This window comes from Bos taurus, chromosome 10, assembly GCF_002263795.3.
Source record: "Bos taurus isolate L1 Dominette 01449 registration number 42190680 breed Hereford chromosome 10, ARS-UCD2.0, whole genome shotgun sequence".
Classification (NCBI taxonomy): domain Eukaryota; kingdom Metazoa; phylum Chordata; class Mammalia; order Artiodactyla; family Bovidae; genus Bos; species Bos taurus.
In genome coordinates this window covers 14,293,255-14,315,906 of record NC_037337.1, presented here as the reverse complement: position 1 = coordinate 14,315,906, position 22,652 = coordinate 14,293,255, and the positions used below count along the sequence as shown (strand labels likewise).

The 22,652-nt window shown below is 42.6% G+C and overlaps 1 protein-coding gene across 1 annotated transcript in view; it reads right to left on the bottom strand.

Annotated features, from left to right (window-relative positions):
• IQCH (IQ motif containing H) overlaps positions 1-22,652 on the bottom strand; it is a 229,554-nt gene that overhangs the window by 16,875 nt on the left and 190,027 nt on the right. Inside the window, 2 exon segments of the mRNA XM_003586516.6 lie at positions 5,540-5,662; positions 17,394-17,564. Coding sequence (XP_003586564.4) covers positions 5,540-5,662; positions 17,394-17,564 — 294 coding nt within the window.

Sequence of the window (22,652 nt, the reverse complement as noted above, 5' to 3'; positions counted from 1 at the left end):
TTTTATTTGAAATATTGATATTTTGTTCATCTTGGATTTCTTGAATTAATTTTGATTTTAACATTTGCATTACATTATTAAATTTATCTTTATTACTGAGGTCCTTTGGGTAAGTGCCTCACTTGCCTCTCCTTACTCCCAAACTTGCCTGAACATCTGTACTTTTTAAATCTCACTCAGGCCATTCTAATGGGCAGTCATGGCTAAGAACTATTGACTAGATGATCTTGTATTGCATCCTTTACTGTGCTGTCCAGCATGGTGGCCACTAGACACGTGGGGCTACTGAGAACTTGAAATATTAGTAATCGTGATTGACTTTACTGCAGCTTTCAAGCTGTCCTCTTCAGAATAGTGGGGAACATCCCCGCCTGTCAAATGGGAGATGGAGTTTGTTTCCCCGAGGCAACGTGCCCTTTTTTGGGCTTCCCTGGTGGCTCAAATGGTACAGAATATGCCTGCAATGCAGGAGACCCAGGTTCAATCCCTGACTTGGTACACTAATGTAAAATATCTTATTACTGTTTGTACTGACTACATGGTGAAGTAATAATACTTCTTTTCTTTTTGGGGTGCATCCTTTTCTTGATACTAATTTCTGAATCTATCAAGTAGGCTAAGTTATGCTTCAATAGTTAAAAAAAAAAAACAATTACTACTTTGTGTAACAAAAAAGTTGGTTCTTGCTCATACTTCATTTCCCACATGGGTCAACATGGATGTCTGGTCCCCGTTGGTACATCAGAGCTGAAAGAGGCTCCATTTCAGTGTGCTTCCAGGATTTCCAAGGCAGGAAAAAGGACATGGTGACTCATGGAGTGGCTCTTAAAGGCACAGAAAGACATACATCACTTCTATTCATATTTCACTGGCAGAGGGTGGAGGAGGTATAATTCTCTTACGTGCGTGAAAGGAGGAGAATCAGAACATTTTGATCAGCCACCACGACAATCCGTTGGCCTGAGGAAGTGATTGCTAGTGGCTGTGGAGCCATTTAGGACCATGGCACATTGCCTGTATGTGTGTGAGACCGGCCCATCACACTGTCGCAGGCAGTAAACGTGACACTTTTCTCCATATGGCTTTCATTACAAGTTCATTTCATTAGGAAATCAGTGGGGGTATTTTGTAGCATTACAGAAATACCAGGAATGAGACCTACTGAGTTGGTTACAAACTCAGCAATGCTTCCTTCCAATATTCAGCAAGGAAAAATAAACTCATAGGGTGATCTCATTTCCCCTTTTCACCCCTGAGATTTTGGATCAAAAATAACATGTGAAATTCGATGATGATAATGGGGAGAAAAACATAATGTTGAGAATAAGGACTTTTGAGGATTCTTCTTTTGGTAGCAATGACATTGATGTGTTATTAATATTGCTTCTTGCCACATTAAATTTGATCAAGAGTGGAAACAGGTAGGGCTTCCCAGGTGGCTCAATGGTAAAGAATCTGCCTGCCGATGCAGGAGATGTGGGTTCAGTCCCTCCGTTGGGAATATACCCTGGAGTAGGAAATGGCAACCCACTCCAGTATTCTTGCCTGGAAAATTCCAGGGACAAAAGAGGCTAGCAGGTTACAGTCCATGGGGACACAAAGAGTTGGACACAGCTGAGCAACTGAGCACACACGCATGGAAAGGAGATAGCACATGTAACACTGGAATTAGGGTAAGTGACCTTCTTTATAGACTCAGAATAACCCAAGGAGGCAATAAAATTTTAAGGAAGTTCATTGTTATACATATCTTTTTTTTTTTTTTTCCTTTGTCAAATGGAGACAGTTGAGGGGGTTATGGAGAAGTCTGCGCTTCTTCAACTGAAGAATATATAAGAAATACCTAGGTGGAATATTTTATTTGAAATGGATCTCAGAATTCTTGGAATAGATTAGAAATAATGTTTTAGAAGCATACATAATTAGTGAGAAACAGTCTTTAGAGAGAAAAAGGTGCATAGGAGGTATTCTGATGTAAGAAAAAGAATCATATTTAACTTTATGGACAATTGTGGATTAAGGCATAAAATGCTTGGATGTGTGGCCTGGGGAAAGTGCTTAAACTCTTTAAGCACTAATTCCTCACTGTAATATGGCAGAAATAGCAATTTCTTATAGAAGATTAAAGAGATAATAATGTAAGTGCTTAGCTCAGTGCCAGCACATAGTAGGTGCTTGTTTAAATGCCTCACCAAGAAAATGCAATGGAGAGAACAAGTAGAGAGTTCTGACCAGGGATGGATCCCAGGGTCTGAAAAGATGTGAATCCTTCACAGGAAAAATAGAGTAAGGTCATTGTTAGAGAATTTGAAAAATTTCCAAGTAGTCACATGTCTCCTTCTCGCCTCAGAGTTTTATGACTCAATTTCTCATCTCTTCTTGTAACTTTATTTATTATTTGTTCTTTTTCTTTCTGTTTATCTCCTCCTACTTTATTTTTAGGAAGCTTCCCTGGTGCCTCAAATGGTAGAGTCTGCCTGCAATGTGGGAGACCCAGGTTTGATCCTTGGGTTGGGAAGATCTGTAGAAGGAAATGGCAACCCACTCCAGTATTCTTGCCTGGAAAATTCCATGAACGAGAGAGCCTGGCTATAGTCCATGGGGTCACAAAGAGTCAGACACGACTGAGCAACTAACACACACACCTTATTTTTATAGAATGTTCCAGTCTCTGGATTTTCTCCTCCAGATTTTCTCCTGTTATCTTTTTCTTCTTCATATTGTTCCTTCAGTCTATTTCTCTTTCTCTTCCACTTCATCTTTCATCCTTTATAGACTGTTTGGCACTGGAGACCTGGAGGCTACGCCCGTTGTGTCTTCTGCTCTTCTCTGCCCTTTCTTCATTCTTCTCGCCCTCAGTGGAACCCCTTCCTCTGCACCACCCACTGTTCTCCCGGACCATAGCAGCCTGTTTCCTGTCCTGAGATTTGTTCTTAGAAATGAATCTGATCAACTCAGAGCCACGAAGGTGTAAATAACTTTAAAATTTTGGTGCTTTACTTTTCCCAGGGGTAGCTAGAACTTCAATCAAGTACAAAGCCTTCAGCCGAAGAAATAAATGTCTAATAATAATTTGGGGCATTATAAAGTTATGGAGTATGTTTTCTTTTCAACAGGAGAACTTCTCTGCCAAATATGCCCACTCACAGAGCTTGTTCTGCTTTGATATTTTATAAGCAAATGAGTTGATTCAGATAAAGCTAGAGTTAGATTTAGCCACCTTCTGGCATATGGAAGTCTAATAAACTCTGAGGCTGAAAACTACAGTTGACTCTTCAGCTGGCCATCAGTATCACTGGAAATAAACTAAAAACGGGGGAAACTGTTTTCTATCAGAACTCCTCCTGGAAAGAAACTATGATATGTCTGTAGAAGGATGCTATGAATTGAATTGTGTACCACTCCCCCACACCCCAATTCATATGTTTAAGCCTTAATACCCTATGTGAATGTATTGGAAACAGGGACTTTAAGGAAATGGTTAAGGTTATTGAGGCCATAAGGGTGAAGCCCCATTTGGATAGAACTTGTGTCCTTCTAGGAGAGGTTACAGAGATACCAGAGATTGCTCTGTCTTCACCATGTTCAGTTCAGTCACTCAGTCGTGTCCGACTCTTTGCGACCCCATGAATCGCAGCACGCCAGGCCTCTCTGTCCATCACCAACTCCTGGAATTCACTCAGACTCATGTCCATTGAGTCAGTGATGCCATCCAGCCATCTCATCCTCTGTCGTCCCCTTCTCCTCCTGCCCCCAATCCCTCCCAGCATCAGAGTCTTTTGCAATGAGTCAGCTCTTCGTATGAGGTGGCCAAAGTACTGGAGTTTCAGCTTTAGCATCATTCCTTCCAAAGAACACCCAGGGCTGATCTCCTTCAGAATGGACTGGTTGGATCTCCTTGCAGTCCAAGGGACTCTCAAGAGTCTTCTCCAACACCACAGTTCAAAAGCATCAATTCTTCGGCATTCAGCTTTCTTCACAGTCCAACTCTCACATCCATACATGACCACTGGAAAAACCATAGCCTTGACTAGACGGACCTTTGTTGTCAAAGTAATGTCTCTGCTTTTCAATATGCTATCTAGGTTGGTCATAACTTTTCTTCCAAGGAGTAAGCGTCTTTTAATTTCATGGCTGCAGTCACCATCTGCTTGGAGAATTTTGAGCATTACTTTACTAGCATGTGAGATGAGTGCAATTGTGCGGTAGTTTGAGCAGTATTTCAGTATTCTTGCTTTGAGAACCCCATGAACAGTATGAAAAGGCAAAATGATAGGATACTGAAAGAGGAACTCCCAGGTCAGGAGGTGCCCAATATGCTACTGGAGATCAGTGGAGAAATAACTCCAGAAAGAATGAAGGGATGGAGCCAAAGCAAAAACAATACCCAGTTGTGGATGTGACTGGTGATAGAAGCAAGGTCCAATGCTGTAAAGAGCAATATTGCATATGAACCTGGAATGTCAGGTCCATGAATCAAGGCAAATTGGAAGTGGTCAAACAGGAGATGGCAAGAGTGAACGTCGACATTCTAGGAATCAGCGAACTAAAATGGACTGGAATAGGTGAATTTAACTCAGATGACCAATATATCTACTACTGTGGGCAGGAATTCCTCAGAAGAAATGGAGTAGCCATCATGATTAACAAAAGAGTCCGAAATGCAGTACTTGGATGCAATCTCAAAAATGACAGAATGATCTCTGTTTGTTTCTAAGGCAAACCATTCAATATCACAGTAATCCGAGTCTATGCCCCAACCAGTAATGCTGAAGAAGCTGAAGTTGAATGGTTCCTAACATGTGTCACCATGTTAGGACACAGCAAAGAGGCAGTTACTCTGTTAAGTCAGGAAGGGTCCTTACTGGGAACTGAATTAACTGGAACTTCACCTTGGATTACCCAGCCCCCAGAACTGTGAGAAATAAATTTACGTTGTTTAAGTGAAGTGAAAGTTACTCAGTCGTGTTCAAGTCTTTGAGACCCCATGACTATACAGTCCCTGGAACTCTCTAGGCCAGAATACTGAAGTGGGTAGCCTTTCCCTTCTCCAGGGGATCTTCCCAACCCAGGGATTGAACCCAGGTCTCCGACATTGCAGGCAGATTCTTTACCAGCTGAGCCACAGGGAAGCCCTTTAAACCACCTTGTATATGGTGTTTTGTTATGGCAGCCCAACCAGACTAGGAGAATGTTCATAGGTAAGCAGCTTTGGTTGGGGTCAGAAAGTCAAGACATGCTTCAAAATGAAGAGAGGGTCCCCCTAAATGACCCCTAAGTCTGGGGAGCTACAGGGTTTCTACTTTACTAACATGGGGTGTATGAGTCTGGGGACAGATACCAACTTCCCAGGACCAAGTGCTACCCTCTGTGGAGTTGCCTTTCTGCTCATCCCCAAGCAGCACTCAGCCTTCCTCTAAATACATGTCAAACCAATGTTGAAAGAACATCTGTTTGAAGAGGTACCAAATTATTAGCTGCCTAAATCACCTACAGGCCTACATTTGGTCCAATCTTGGCCAACTGTCATCCTTCATACCTCAATATTATAGCCGATGCCATGGGCCTTACACATATGGAGAAAAACATAGTGGAAAAACAGAGAGAGACTCTCGTGTCTCAGCTGGGTGCTCATCACTGCATAGCGACTGGTTGCCTGTGACTGGAAAAAAAAAAAACAAAACAGCTGAATGTCAGACTTTTTACAAAATATATAAACTTAAAATATTTTAAAAATTTCTTTACTTTTTTGGCTGTGCTGGGTTTTTGTTGCTCTGTGCAGGCTTTCTCTAGTTGCAGTGGGCAGGGGCTACTCTTCATTGCAGTGCGTGGGCTTCTTATTGCACTGGCCTCTCTTGCTGCAGAACATGGGCTCTAGGGCTTGTGGGCTTCAGTAACCATGGCCCATGGGCTTAGCTGCTCCGTGGCACGTGGGATGTTCCCAGACCAGGGATTGAACCCATGTCCCCTATATTGACAGGTGAATTCCTAACCACTGGACCACCAGGGAAACCCTAAATAAAATTTTAATCTCAGAATAATTGTGGATTAAGAGAAAAGTTGCAAAGATTATACAGAGAATTCCTGTATAACCCACACCTAGTTCCCCTGCTTTTGACAAGGCACATTGATGTGGTACATGCACATGATGTTTGTCATGACTAAGGAACCAAATCGCCACATTACTGTTAAGCCCATACTTTATTTGGATATAATTACTTTTCCCCTAATTCCCATTTTCTGTTCCAGGATCCCCTCCACCTTATATTTGTCATGTCTTCTGTGACAGTTTCTCAGTCTCACCTAACAGTTTTGAGGGGTACTGATCTGGTCCCATCACTTCATGGGAAATAGATGGGGAAACAGTGGAAACAGTGTCAGACTTTATTTTTTGGGGCTCCAGAATCACTGCAGATGGTGACTGCAGCCATGAAATTAAAAGACACTTACTCTTTGGAAGAAAGGTTATGACCAACCTAGATAGCATATTGAAAAGCAGAGACATTACTTTGACAACAAAGGTCCGTCTAGTCAAGGCTATGGTTTTTCCAGTGGTCATGTATGGATGTGAGAGTTGGACTGTGAAGAAAGCTGAGCGCCGAAGAATTGATGCTTTTGAACTGTGGTGTTGGAGAAGACTCTTGAGAGTCCCTTGGACTGCAAGGAGATCCACCCAGTCCATTCTGAAGGAGATCAGCCCTGGGATTTCTTTGGAAGGAATGATGCTAAAGCTGAAACTCCAGTACTTTGGCCACCTCATGCGAAGAGTTGACTCATTGGAAAAGACTCTGATGCTGGGAGGGATTGGGGGCAGGAGGAGAGGGGACGACAGAGGATGAGATGGCTGGATGGCATCACCGACTTGATGGACGTGAGTTTGAGTGAACTCCGGGAGTTGGTGATGGACAGGGAGGCCTGGCGTGCTGCGATTCATGGGGTCGCAAAGAGTAGAACATGACTGAGCAACTGAACTGAACTGAACTGATCAGGTATTTTGTAGCATATCCCTCAATTTAGGGATGTCTGATATTTTTTTCATGGTTAGATGAGGGTTGTTGGTTTTGGAGAGAGAGGGAAACTGCTACTTTCATCACTTCATATCAACATGACTTATCACTATGATGCCAACCATGGTCCCCTGGCTAAAATAGTTTTCATTAGATTTCTTGCTGTAACGATTCCTTCCACCTTTCCATACTGTGCTCTTTGGCAACAAATAATTAAAATATACTTCACCTCCTTGAAGGGACCAATGCTAGAGCTTTAATTCCAACTGCTTTCTTTGTTTGGGAAATTGCTATTCTTTATCTTGCTTGCCTATCAATGAGAGCTATCCCAAAGAGACTGGTTATAGTAGGTCCAAAGTATTTCAACTGTAGTATCTCCTAAAATACTGGGAATTTAATATGCACAAAAGAAAGTATTGGTTCCTGATAGTTTCATAGCATGTCCTTCATGAAATGTGATATTTGCCTTTGACAATTATCTCTGTTTGTCCTTGGGTAAATGGAAATTTGGAAAAGTGCTCATAGAGCCGTGGCCAACCTTACTGCATAAAAGTGGCTACACATGGCCCAGATTTTGAACTCTGGGGACCCTCAGGTCCTGGGCAACTGCCTGATCACGTGCAGTGACTTGAAATAGGAGAAGGAAAAGGGGTGCTGCTGGCTCCCTGCTGCTTCACAGCTGGTTGCAAGGATCCTAACGACCTGACACACTATCTTTGTGAAACCCCAGGCCCCCTGTCTGCCTCTGAGCTATTGCAGGGAACTGCGGCTGACGGAGTGAGTACCCAGCAGAAAATAAACATCCTTTCCCCCCCAGCTCACACACACACAGATTTCATGTTCATCTTTTGTGACATATGTGCCCCGCATATTGTGTTTTTTCTTTAAACATTTACATAGTGTATCTGATGGTCACGTTATCTGTAGTAGTAATTAAGCCCACACACAAGCAGGGTCCACATCTCCAAAAATGTTAGGCTCCCACAGGCTAATGCATCGAGCTGTGCACCACCATCCCCACCCCCGCCCCGGTATAATCCCCACTTGGAGCCACTGGGAATTCTGCTTTTACAAAAGAAAATCTATTTGACCATCTATTGTCTCACAGCTGTACTTTGTTATCTCCCTAACCTATTATGAGTTGTTCTCCTGGCTGGCACCCTGTCATGACTGGGAGTTTTCTGAGGGCAGGCACTGTTTGGCTTCTGAATCCCCAGGCTGGACATGATGCTAGTGTTCAGTATTTCTTGAAAGAATGGATGCATGAAATAAAGCAAGTGGACTGCACTTCTCTCAGACTGAAGAGGCACTTCAAAGGATGTAATTCAGGAGACTTACAGTCACGGAGAGCTTTGGGGCAGAAACAGAGATTGATTCACAAAACGGGACAGTCACACATGCTCTAGAAAATGACAGCTCAGGACAGTCATCCCAGGCTTTGCCCCTAGAGGACATCTTTTGGAGGACAATGTAGCTCTGGCAGAGATAATTGGAGGGTAACAAGAACTGGCTAAGAGAAGCTCTGGCTCAGCCATGCAATCAGTCTGGGGGAGCATGACCACCATGCCTGCTCACCCTGCCATGCCAGGCTGTGCCACACTCCTGCCTTCACAGCAAAGGCCCAGAAGCCTGAGCTCTTGTGTATGGAAGTGAGCTGTAAATACTCTGAAATTCCATTGTGGTTACTGAGCATGTAATTGCGTGGTAATTACCATGAATTCACAAGATAATTCCAAGGTTATTTTTGTCTTCTAAACTTGTCTTATGCTGCTATAGTATATAAACTAGCAAACCCAAGATCAGGCACCAGTCAGTGAGGGAGAGAGACGGGCAGGCATCTAATACCAGGATCCAGCTCAGTGCACATCTTGGCTCCAAAGCGAGGCAGAAGAGCTCACTGTTCAGTATTACTGGACAGCAACTATCCTGAGGTTTCTTCCACTCTATGGAGACAGACTGCAGTTCCCCTCTTCCCAGACCTGGGCTTGTGATTCATATGGAATTGGAAAGAAACACCAGGATATTTGATATATGTCTCCAAGTAATGTCTTCTTTTCCATGACCATCCCCATCCTAGTCCAGACCATTGTAGCCTACTAGGGAGATGCAGGTACAAGCAGAATTCAGTAGTGGAGAGGTTAAACAGAGACAGAATGACCAAAGATCAAAACCTGACTAGGCCACTTACTGACTGTGTGATCTTGAATATGTCATTTAACTTCTCTGACTTCTGATGATTAAACAAACACCTAGTACTTGATACACAGTAGCTACTATTATTTTTGCTGTTTCTTTGAAGACTTCCACAGGGCTTGGGAGCATTGTAGACCTATACCAAATGTAATTTTCCAGGCTGTTCCTTCCTCAACTGGTACCTGGGATATTGAGCATTACGACCATAATTTAATGTTTTCCAAACTCGATTGGTCAATGCTCTGAACTCTTCAGTGTCTCCTTCTTGCCTTCAAGACTCCCCAACTTTCTCAGTCACTTTTCCCCGATCACTTTTCCCACTCCCATAATCTCTGTCCCAGCCCAGCTGGTTCATAATAGACCACAGTCTCTCTTCAGCTACTGTCCTTTCTGCTGGAGAGGGTCTCCCTCTCCTTGTCACATGGTGACTGCCTTAGTCTGTAAGGCCAGACCAAGTTCTGTGTTCTGAGCAAAGTGTTCTGTGTCCCCATCTGTCCACAATTGTTTCTCCTGAGAACCCCAGCAGCAGGTTAAGGGACTATCACTCAAAAGGCATTTAAATGAGAACTCATGGTTTTCCTTTGTGTGTGCACTATCTATTTTATATTTCTTTTCAACTCTTCAAGGACAGGGACTTTGCCAAATGTCCCTGTATCCTGGATGCTTTGTGAAATTCCTAGCTTAAGTGCTTAATAAATGTGTTATAGTAATGCAAATAAAGATGAACATACATGATACACCTATATTTTTAAAAGACTTAACCAAGTCTGCAGTCTCTATAGGCAAAAACAGCCAACGATCTAGGGTTGTCTTTAATTCAGACTGACAGCATAGATGACAGTGTTGTCTCGAGGATTAGATGAGTTCATAAAGACCTTGGAACAGCGTCTGGCACAGAGTAAGCACTCAGAAACAAGCTAGCTCTTATTAACATTTGTTAAGCTAAATTACTTCACAAATAAGATAAAATACTTGAAATTAAACAACCAACCAGTAAATCTTTTCAACAGAAAGGGACTTCAATCAGAAAACCTGGGCTTTTCTACTTACTTAACTTTATGATCTTGGGCAGCTCACTTACCTTTACCTTTAGCCTTACTTTCCTTTAATCTATAAAATGAGTATGATAGCCCATGTCTTAATTATTCTTGGGATTATCATGGGGATCAAATAAGCTCAGTTAAGTTGCTCAGTTGCATCAGACTCTTTGTGACCCCATGGACTGCAGCACGCCAGGCATCCCTGTCCATCACCAACTCCCGGAATTTGCTTAAACTCATGTTCATCAAGTCGGTGATGTGTTTCAAACATCCCATTCTGTGGTCCTCTTCTCCTCCTGTCTTCAATCTTTCCCAGCATCAGGGTCTTTTCCAATGAGTCAGTTCTTCACATCAGGTGGCCAAAATATCAGACTTTCAACTTCTGCATCAGTCCTTCCAATAAATATTCAGGACTGATTTCCTTTAGGATTGACTGGAACTCCCTTCAGTCCAAGGGACTCTCAAGAGTCTTCTCCAACAGTACAGTTCAAAAGCATCAATTCTTCAGTGCTCAGCTTTCTTTATGGTCCAACTCTCCTCTTACATCTATACATGACTACTGGAAAAACCATAGCTTTGACTAGATGGACCCTTGTTGGCAAAGTAATGTCTCTTTTTTTTTAATATGCTGTCCAGATTGGTCATAGCTTTTCTTCCAAGGAGCAGGTGTCTTTTAATTTCATGGCTGCAGTCACCATCTGCAGTGATTTTGGAGCCCAAAAGAATAAAGTCTGTCACTCTTTCCATTGTTTCCCTATCTATTTGCCATGAAGTGATGGAACCAGATGCCATGATCTTCGTTTTTTGACTGTTGTTTTAAGCCAGCTTTTTCACTCTCCTCTTTCACTTTCATCAAGAGGCTCTTCAGTTCCTCTATGCTTTCTGCATATCTGAGGTTATTGATATTTCTCCCAGCAATCTTGGTTCCATCTTGTGCTTCATCCATCCCGGCATTTCCTATGATGTACTCTGAATAGGGTGACAAAATACAGCCTTTCCCAATTTGGATCCAGTCTGTTGTTCCATGTCCCATTCTAACCGTTGCCTCTTGATCTGCATACAGATTTCTCAGGAGGCAGGTCAGGTGGTCTGGTATTCCCATCTGTGTAAGAATTTTCCAGAGTTTGTTGTGATCCACACAGTCAAAAGTTTTGGCATAGTCAATAAAGCAGAAATAGATGTTTTTCTGGAACTCTCTTGTTTTTTCTATGATCCAACAGTTGTTGGCAATTTGATCTCTGACTCTTCTGCCTTTTCTAAATCCAGCTTGAACATCTGGAAGTTCATGGTTCATGTACTGTTGAAACCTTACTTGAAAAATTTGAGCATTACTTTGATACCATGTGAGATGAGTACAAATGTGCAGTAGTTGGAACATTCTTTGGCATTGCCTTTCTTTGGGATTGGAATAAAAACTGACCTTTTCCAGGACTGTGGCCATGGATGACTTTCCCAAATTTGCTAGCATATTGAGTACAGCACTTTCACGTATCATCTTTTAGGACTTGAAATAGCTCAGCTGGAATTCCATCATCTCCGTTAGCTTTGTTTGTAGTGATGCTTCCTAAGGCCCACTTGACTTCAGACTCCAGTATGTCTAGCTCTAGGTGAGTAACCACACCATCATGGTTATTTGGGTCATTAAGATCTTGTTTGTATAGTTCTTCTGTGTATTCTTGCCACCTTTTCTTAACATCTTCTGCTTCTGTTAGGTCCATACCATTTCTGTCCTTTATTATGCTTGTCTTTTCACAAAATGTTCCCTTGGTATCTCTGATTTTCTTGAAGAGATCTCTAGTCTTTCCCATTCTGTTGTTTTCCTCTGTTTCTTTGCACTGATCACTGAGGAAGGCTTTCTTATCTCTCCTTGCTATTCTTTGGAACTCAGCATTCAGATGGGTATATCTTTCCTTTTCTCCTTTGCCTTTGGCGTATCTTCTTTTCTCAGCTATTTGTAAGGCCTCCTCAGATAACCATTGTGCCTGTTTGCATTTCTTCTTCTTGGAGATGATTTTGATCGCTGCCTCCTATACAATGTCACAAACCTCCGTCCATAGTTCTTCAGGCACTCTGTCTATCGGATCTAATCCTTTGAATCTATTTGTCACTTCCACTGTATAATAGTAAGGGATTTGATTTAGGTCATACCTTAATGGTCTAGTGGTTAAATAAGCTCACATCTATTTAAAGTGTAAAGCATTATACAAATTATAACAAATAGAAAGCATCATTTTTAACCAACTTGCTTCTAATGCTGTAAAATCCATTTAGGTTTACCAAGGGAGTCATAATCTAAATGGGTTTTATTGCATCAGAAGACTCCTCCACAACCATCTGGACCATTCAGGGCTCACTGAGTCCTGGCCTAGCTCAGAGCAGATTAGGAGCCCATGGATAATGGTAATATGTCTGCAAATAACCTCATCACACAGGGAGATGAAGCCTCTTTCGGAAGAAGACTTTTTCCATGGCTTCACTCAGAGATTTCTTCAGGGATGAGCTGAAGCTGTAATCTGGGGTTGAATCATTGACTCTCAGCCAACACAAGGCAGGTTGGGTAGCAGAATGGTCAGACACACAAGCCTGGGCATAATTCTGGTGCACACACTCGCTTGTTGAGTGACTTTCCACAAGTTGCTTAACATTTCTTATCTCAGTCTTCCTATCTAAAAATGAGCATAATAATAGCACCTGTCTCATATATTATGTTGTATAAAGATTTATGTAAAGCACTTGGTTAAAGTACCTGGTGAGGAGTAAAGGCTCAGTGTATTTTGGATATTATTATCATGTTATTATATGCATTATAGTTCTATGCTGGCCTATCTTGGTCCTTTGCAAAACTTAGAGCTCTTTACTACTTATCCTTATATCCCCTGTGCTTAGCAGAATGCTTGGCACAAAGTAGGTGAACTTACTTCCAGTTGATTCTGGCTGAAAGTTTTGACTGATAGCTAAGGTGTGGCTGGTGAGGACTCGCAATGTGACCTTGTCACAACAGTGTTATGCCTTTCTAAAAGACTCTTCAAGAAAAAGACCTTTAAATGGAAGGCTGTGGGGATGGGCCCTTCCTGTGTCTCCTTACAGGGCAAATTCCCCATCCACCGGCCTCACTGTACATCAGGGTGCCTAGGTCAGGCTTGAAACAGAGTCCTACTGTACATACAGGCCCCATAAAAAGTAAATGCCTCAGGAGACTCTAGGGGTCATTTAGACCTCCCCTATTTTGCAAAACAGGAAACTGAGGCCCGAGAAAGGATCAGAATTCCTGACCCCTGACTTCCAGTGCAGTCATGTTCTCTCCAAATTCCCACTGGCCACGTTTGGAGTGTGTGGGAATTTCAGAGATTAGCCTTTTCTAGGAAAACAAGGGGGGAAAATATAGAAGGCAAAATATTACTGGTAGAAGTCTAGTTTTATTAAACTACCTTTCTAAATCACAATCTAACAAGAACGCTTCAAGCTAAATAAAGGAAGCTTGAAATACTCCTTTTCACTGGAGAATATAATTTTGCTTCAACCACAATTTAAATTGATTTAGTTCTGAGCACCAGCACTTGAAGTGTGGAGCACATTCTATTTTCGCCATGATACTTGCTTTGACAGTGATGCATTTCAGTTGACATAGTTGAAATCCTTATGTAATAAATCTCTGCCTGAAAATTAATCATGTTTATAATATTCTGAGAATTAATAACACCCATTGCTCAAATCATTAACTTAAAAAAGGAGCTTCCAAAATCTGTTCTCGGCAGTAAGGGACCACAAATAAATGAATGTTTGATAAAATAATCCAAGTAGCAGTTTAACAAGCGTAAACTTGAATGTGGTGGCAATAACACAGAACTATTGTTTAAGGGTTGGCAGAGGCTGATGAGGTTCTTATTTCAGTTACGAAGCAGGCATCCACATGCATAATGAACTGCTCTCTGAATTATTAATGTGTTGCTTATTTAGCCTCATCTGTCTAGAAGATAATGTATCCTAACTCTAATGAGTGATTGGTTTTGTACATAATTACAGTAGCAGCAGTAGTGGGGAAATGTGTGCCTTCAAAGAAGGAATTCTAAAAATAAAGTCATCACATAAACTCTGCTGTTGTTGCATTCTATCAAAATCAAACCCGAAGCGTTGGAGAATTCATAATAAATTACAGGAGACAGAATCATTATTAACATCATAATTTAACACAAAAGGTTTTACTTAATCATTCATTACAGATCATGTGCTGTTAAAATGCTTATAAATGACTGGGGTTGTTTTAAGATGTTTGCAGAAATGATCCCTTTTGGCCACCTCACCAGCTACGGTGTGGAGGGTCCATTGAGAGAGAAGAACAGTAAAAACGGGTAGAAAAGGATAACAATTTATGTCCACTCTGACAGAATGTTAATTAAAAGTTAAAAAGCCGTTAGGTGACTCCTTTTCATTTTCAAAACACACACGTCTGGGACTCATCTGATCTTGTTTCCACCTTCAAGTGGTTATTTGTGGAGGACACTGGACCAGAAGTCCATGCACGTGGTCTGCTGCTGCTAAGTCGCTTCAGTCGTGTCCAACTCTGTGCGACCCCATAGACGGCAGCCCACCAGGCTCCCCCGTCTCTGGGATTCTCCAGGCAAGAACACTGGAGTGGGTTGCCATTTCCTTCTCCAATGCATGAAAGTGAAAAGTGAAAGTGAAGTCTCTCAGTCGTGTCCAACTCTTAGTGACCCCATGGACTGCAGCCCACCAGGCTCCTCTGTCTAAACGGGTCTAAATGGGAATGATTGGCCACCTCTTTCTACTAAGGGGACAATAGCTCTTCTTAGAGTTCAGAAAAGTTTTTGCTTTCCCCCTGCACAGCATATTATTTAAAGGAATAGGCCCAAACTGGAAATCTTTTCTAGGCACTCACTCTGAACGCGCCCTCATTATCGCTAGGTCTATCTGTGTGTTTCCTTTTTCTTGTCTTCTGGTTTGTCAGCTGACTGAGTGTAAACTTGATGGCATCAGTCTGTTCACACTTGTTCAGGAGCTTCACTTTGGCTGTAAATTGCACCATGTGCATGCGTGCATGCTTCCTTTAAAACCTTCCCATCACATGTACACATACGCACGGGAGCACGTGTGTACACATGTGCACAGTGGCACTAGAGTGAGAACGTCCATTTATCTTTCTACAACCAAAAGTACTTCCAGTTTGTCTCTCCCTCAGTAAACCTGCATAGCTCTTCTTCAGTGATTGTAGAGATATTTGATTTACTGAAGATCATAATGCTTCCCTCTTGAGTGCAGACAATTCCTAAAAATGTTTAAGACTCTTGATCACAGGAGAATTCCTATATGTTGCCTTTAGCTAGGATTGAAATCTATAGGCAAGAAGGGGAAGATGGGAGAGTGCTTCTAATTCCAAGTGAAGCCTCTGCTTGCAGGTTTCTGAAGCAACATATTTAAATGCAGCGAATTGTCTTTGGAAGTCTTGCACTGAATACTAACTCAGCTTCCAGCTTCCTTTGGGAAATGGCATGGAGTTAGGTTTGCTAAGCCAGAAGGTATCAAATTCTACTGCTCTCCCTCCCTCTGGCCCTGAACTTAGAGTCTTGTAAAGGTCCCTTTGGTGAGGACAGGGGAACAGGTGGGACCAAACCTGGGATATCCCTAGCAAGGTCCTAGGTCTGTTTCTCATCCCTAGTCCAATTCTGCTTCTCGTCTTAATAAGCAAAGAGATCTAAGGGATTCGCATGAACAAGGGTATCTCACAGGACAAGTGAATTGAGGAGAAGAAGGAGGAGGCTGCTGCTTGAGCCCCCCAAGACATCTGGCACCCTTTTCAGGCTACCCTTCCAAGTGTATGCTGAGTTCCTGCTAAGGAAGTTGATATAGGGATCCTTGGCAGAGTCAAAAAAGGGTTCTCTAAACCCAGAAGTGTCTCTTGGATCCAAAGAGACTCAAGAGAGAGGCAGCAGCTACTGCTCTGTAATGATATCTCTAGGGAATAGGTGTGGGGGTTCTATTAACCACTGGCATTCCTCTTTTATCTGCTTGACATATTCACATCTCAAGTAGGGCTTCATTTGCAAAAAGGGCACAAAGCTCACTATTGTGAGAGGAGGCAGAAGAAACCCTCTGGCATTGTCAGAGCAGCTGTGGCTTAAGCCCCAATCTGCTCGCATATCCCACCTATAGGAAGGGCCATCTGGTCCTCTTGACCTTTGCACTCCTTCCCCAGGACCAACCTAGCCCACTGTCCCCATAGAGGTTTACCCTTTGTTACCCAGAGTCCTGAGGTTCGTAAACCTTAACCAGTGCCAGAACTACTGCCTCCAGCCCCCTAGAGATAGACTAGTGACGAGATGGGAGACTGGGCCATGGATCATGAGGGGCCTCATCAAACAAGCTGAGAAGTTGGGATTTTCCCAAAAATGACAGGAGTCATTTCAGAATCATAAGTAGGGGAGTAACATGCTCAGATTTGCCTTGACTGCCTTGACTGCCTTGAGAGGAGGCAGGGAATCTTAGTGAGAAGCTATTATAACACTAGTGTGAGACCCTGAAAGCTGAAATGAAGGCTCTATCTTTGATGGGGAGAGGAAGGGTCAGAGTTGAGGCATTTTAGCAGCAGGCATCAACTTGAGCTGCTTGCTGACTGGATGCTGGGACATAGGGTGACTAATCAGCTTCTGGCCCAACTCACCAAGAGGAAGTATAAGGAAGAAGAGACCACGAGTGCAATTATGGGTTGTTTGAGCCTGAAGACTCTCCAACATTCTGTTGAATGTGGAATTGAGGAGTCGGAGGCTCAAAAAAGAGATTTGGGCTAGAAAAATACAGGTTTGCTTGGAAGCTTCTGGTAACTGCAGCAGTGGATATAGATATACTTGTCCTGGGAAGTGAGCTGAGAAGAGAACAGAGGGGAACACCCAGACATCCAGCCCTGGAAAGCCCCATGCTCTTCCGTCCTTCCACATGGTGCTTTTCCCCATTTCTACAATCCCAGTTCCTACAGAATGCTGCCTCCCCTCTCCTACATTCCTGTGCCAGAAGCCCATTTTGGGAGATTCAAAGATTTGCCTGAAATTCTTTCTTCCCTCTGGACCCATGGAGCTTGGCACACAACCGGAGCTCAGTAAATGGCACTGAGGAGAATCAGGAGGCATCATTGGTCACTTACCGGCCCTTTGTGAACATTTAGGTTGTTCATTTTCTTGTCTTTCTTGGGAGCAAAGCGGGGCACTTCAAGGGTGCTCAAACTGCAATCCAGGTGGCCATTGGTCAAGTATAAGGTGAGCTGAGTCAGGGCCAGCTGATCACTGTATGAGAGATTGAGGCCTGTTGCCCACACCTGCGTACAACAGGAACCACAGAAGTGAGGGTACGAACCGTCAGCAGGAGAGAAGGCCCCCACCATCCATGACCGCCCCGAACCACCCTGAACCACACCAGACCCGACTACGCCAGTGAATACGTGACTTAAGATGCTCTTGCTCATGTTTCTCCTTTGTTCAACAGAAGGATAGAGCCTTCAATCTGATTCTTGTTGGAAGATTCAAGGTTCCTGTGGGGGCTTTACACAACTGGAGATACCTGGCCAAGATAATCTGATGGAGAGGCCTGGTTCTGAAAGTCTCCTGTACCCTTTGATTTTTCTGCCTGTGGTTGGCCATTTCTAAAGTGGCCAGTGCAAGGCTTTCAACTGAGAAATGAAGTTGGATGGGAACTCTAGAGGATGGGGAGTTACAGGGGAGCAGACAGAGAAGGCAAAGGGTGAGTAAATATTAGAAAAGGGCAGTTTGCCCTGGCTTCAGAAAAAGCATTGCTGGCTTCTCTGGGAATTGCAATATGATTCTTCTTTTTTTTGGAGGGAAAATAACTTTTTTATTGTGGAAAGTTTAAATTTAGTTGGGTTTTTTTTTGTTGTTAAATTGGAGGATAATTGCTTTACAATGTTGTGTTGGTGTTTCTGCAGTATAACAACGCAAATCAGCTATAGTTACATATATATATATAATTCCCCTCCTTCTTGCACCTCCCTCCTCGCTCCCATCCCAGCTCTCTGGGCTGTCACAGAGCACCAGGCTGGGTTCTCTATAATGCAGCAGCTTCCCACTGCTGCTGCTGCTAAGTCACTTCAGTCGTGTCCAATTCTGTGTGATCCCATAGACAGCAGCCCACCAGACTCCCCTGTCCCTGGGATTCTCCAGGCAAGAACACTGGAGTGGATTGCCAATTCCTTCTCCAATGCATGAAAGTGAAAAGTGAAAGTGAAGTCGCTCAGTCGTGTCCGACTCTGACCGACTCCATGGACTGCAGCCCACCAGGCTCTTCTGTCCATGGGATTTTCCAGGCAAGAGTACTGGAGTGGGGTGCCATTGCCTTCTCCAACTAGCTATCTATTTTACACATGATACTGTACATACGTCAATGCTGCTTTCTTAATTCATCCTTTCCTCTCCTACCCTGCTGTGTCTACAAGTTCTCTACATCTGCATCTCTATTTCTTCCCTGCAAATAATTTCATCAGTACTATTTTCCTAGATTCCATATGTTGCAATATGATTCTTAAGGGATGCTTAGGGTTGGCTGATAAGCCTTAGCTCTACCACTATTTTCACCTTAAGAGTACAAGAAAGTAATTTCACCTACCCTATGCCAGGAAACCATGACAGCAGTCACCATAGCTGAATACCAGGGTAATTAGAGGGATGTGTGTGTGCACGCATGCTCAGTTGTTCAGTTGTGTCCAACTCTTTGTGACCGCATGGAATGCAGCCCACCGGGCTCCTCTGTCCATGGAATTTGCCAGGCAAGAATACTGGAGTAGGTTGCCATTTCTTACTCCAGGGGATCTTCCTGACCCAGGGATCAAACTCCTGTCTCCCGTGTTTCCTGCATTAGCAGGTGGATTCTTTACCACTGTGCCTAGAAGGATATTATGATATAATAGAAATTAAAATGCTTTGAGAGACAGATACATGTAAGCAATAAGTTACTCTTAAGTTATTAGATGCTTGATTAATGTCCAGTAACTCCCTTGACAGATACTTACTGAGCATCTACTAGGTGCTAAACTGCTGTTGGCAAAGTGGGGCATGTGCTACCTTCTCCGTGGCAGACCATCCTTAATTTCTCTTGTCACTCCTGCACCCTACACTGAATCCAGAATCCTCCTCAGTTCAGTGCTCAAGGCATATTACTGTGCTAGTCATCTAAGTGTGAAAGGCAGAGACATGGATCCTACACCGAGAAGGGGAAGACTGAATCATATTCCATTAATTATAACACAATGAATACTTGAGGGATGGAACAAAGTGCCACCAAAGCAGGACTGGACAAGTCGGGTTTGGCTAGTGATGTCAGGGCTGCATCATGGAGAAAGTAACCTCTAAGCTTTGACAAGTCACACACATGTGACCAGTCTCCTTGTATCAAGTATCTCCAGTGTGCCAGGGGCTTCACAGACATCTCGGATCTTTATAATAACCTTAAATATAACAGCTCTGTGTCACTGATAAAGAAACAGAGGTTCAGAGAGGTAACCGGGTCTAGGAAGTGGTGGTACTGGGGTTTGAATCCAGTCTGAATCCAGTTCTGCCTGGCACTAAGTCCACCCTCTTGCCCTTCCCTGCTGGAGGAGATGGCATCGATCCTGACCCAGTCCATCCTTACCCTGGACCAGTTTCCCAGTCATACTAAGAGCTAAAGCACAGAGGATCAAACATGTTTTTGTTTAATATCTCCATGCCATGGAAATGTCTTGTGGAGAAAACATGAAGTATTGTGTTTTGGAGTATGCTGTAATTAGCAGTAATGCATTTTCACTGTAGGAAGTTGGAAACTAACACATTTTCATGAAGATTTGATTAAATAGTTTTTCCCCTTAGAAGGCCTACATGTGCCTCACACACCAACTTGGTATGTTAAAATACATAATACATCTGCCCTAGAGTGGACGCCTCTCAAACAAATCTAGCAGTGAGTGACTTGAGTAAGCATTGAATGTAAATGGCATCATTATAAGGATATTAAGAGGTCAGCCTGTCAAGGCCCCTTGCTAAACTGAAGCTAATTTCAGGAGTCATATTCGCACAGTGATGCCCTTTTATAATAGCAAATAAATCACATTTGCAACAATTGTTAAAAACTAACTGCCAAGTATCTGTTGCGGTTGTAAATATCCTATTTGTCAACTTAAATATTTCCTGCTGTATGGCATAAAATGCAAATCAGATGGGGACAGCTACTTTTCCTTAATATGAGAGTGAACTTGCTGTTCTTACACGGTGGGCAATTTTTTTTCCAGAGCTTCTATTGATGTTGCAGAGTCCTTGACCAAAGGAATTACATATAACAAACATTACTAATATTATGTTAATAATATTAATGTTTTGGTGATAAGGATTTTAGGGGGAAGCAGAACACAGTAGGGGAACAAGAATCTAAGAGTTGGAGAGCCCGAATCTGGCCCTCGCAACAATGCAAACTTGAAACAGTTATTTAAACTCTCTCAGTCTCAGTATCTTTACATGTAAAAGGCACAAATGATAATACATACAAGAGATTTTGAAAGCAAAATAGAATAAATGCATATAAAATTCCCTTACATATTATAAAGTTCAATACAGATGTTATTGATGAATACTAAACATTTCCTTTAAGAGGAGTAGAATTTTAGGAGACACATTTTCAGTTTTCTATGCAGCTATTTGACTGCCGCATTTAATAGCTATTTTCCCCATCCATAAGCATTGGGTTCAACCTCACAGCTCAATCCACTCTGTGGTTAGGTGTGAACAAGGTTGGTATTACTCTATTTGACCCATGAGGATGCTAAGATCAAAAAGTGGCTTAATGGTTTGCCTAAGATCATAGAGCACAGGCCAGAACTCTGAACTTTTTGTAGACCCAAAGTAATTTTGCTACTCCAGGCTTCCCTAACCCCTTGGTTCACAAAGGAAACAGAACAAATTTCTTCAAGCCTTTTCCTCAACAGCAGGCTTGCCTGAATTGCTCAGATAATTGTTCTGTTCTCCATCTGGTTTTTCTATTGAAGACACTGCCTGAGGCATCTTTGTTTTGTGGACAGGGGTTCCTATTTCCCCCTCTAGACTGTCAGGCCTTTAGGGGAAGCTGCTGAGTCTTTGTCTTCTGAGAGCGCCCAGTGTCTGGGGCAGGCTGGCTCCCAGCAGGGCACAGCAGCACCTCTGAAGTTTTACCGTGAACTCCTCCACAGCCTTTCAGCGACTGGGTCTAAGTGGGGCTCTAGAAGCTGGTTTCAGATTTAAAGGCAGAAAATATTCATTGAGCATCAACTCTGTGCCAGCCCCAGGCTTTCACACATATCTCATTTGGTCCTATTTTGATCTTGGATTTTGCTGTTACCTTTAGAACTCAGTCTCTCTCGACACTGGATACTCCCAACACACTTTAGACGTGAGATGATGCACACAGCACTGTAAAAAGGCACTGTGACTGGGGTGGAGAGAAGTAGATACATTTTTAAATGTTTAGGAGGTGGCTTTGAGGTTACTTTAGGACTTGAAATTACTAGCTTGATAGGTTAATTGGTTAGATTTGAGTGTGAGGGGAAAACACCATTGAAGGTTAGTGCTTGGAAAGACTCTCAGAAATCATCTAATACAGTCAGTTTATTTTATAAATAGAGTAACTCAAGTGTAAGAAGCAAAGTGGTTTGCCCTGGGTTTCAGAGCCAGGTATCAAAGGGGTGGGACAAGAAGCCAAGGTGTATCAGCTTCCCATTATAAAGCACTTGTTGATAGCTGTTTGACTGATTAATGATATTCAAAACCCATTTTGTTAAAAATGACTACAATACTAGAGAGGTTTACATCAAGGCATTAAGAAGCATGAACAACCCAAAAAATCTTCATCTCAGCATTACTTGTAAAGTTGAAAAATTGCAGCTGTCCAACAGCTGGTCATTGGCTAAGGAGATTATGACACATCCACGCGATGGGAGAGTCTACGACATGATCATTAAAGACAGTGATTGCAAATAACTTTTGATGATGTAGGAAGATACATAAAAGAGCAAGAGAAGGATATAAAGTCATATAGACAATATGACTTCAACTTTGTAAAAATTATATCTAGAAAGGACTAGATGACAATATAAAATCAAATAAAATGTTAACATTAGCAGATTTATGGTAAGTAAAATTATATACAAACTCACGTATATTCTTGATCTGCACTATTATTATGGTAGCCATTGGACATGTGTACCTATCAAGCACTTGAGATGTGGTTGGTTCAAATTCAGACGTGGTATAAACGTAAAGGCTTGCCTTGTGGCTCAGCTGGTAAAGAATCTGCCCACAGTGCGGGAGACCTAGGTTCGATCCCTGGGTTGGGAAGATCCCCTGGAGAAGGGAAAGGCTACCCACTCCAGTATTCTGGCCTGGAGAATTCC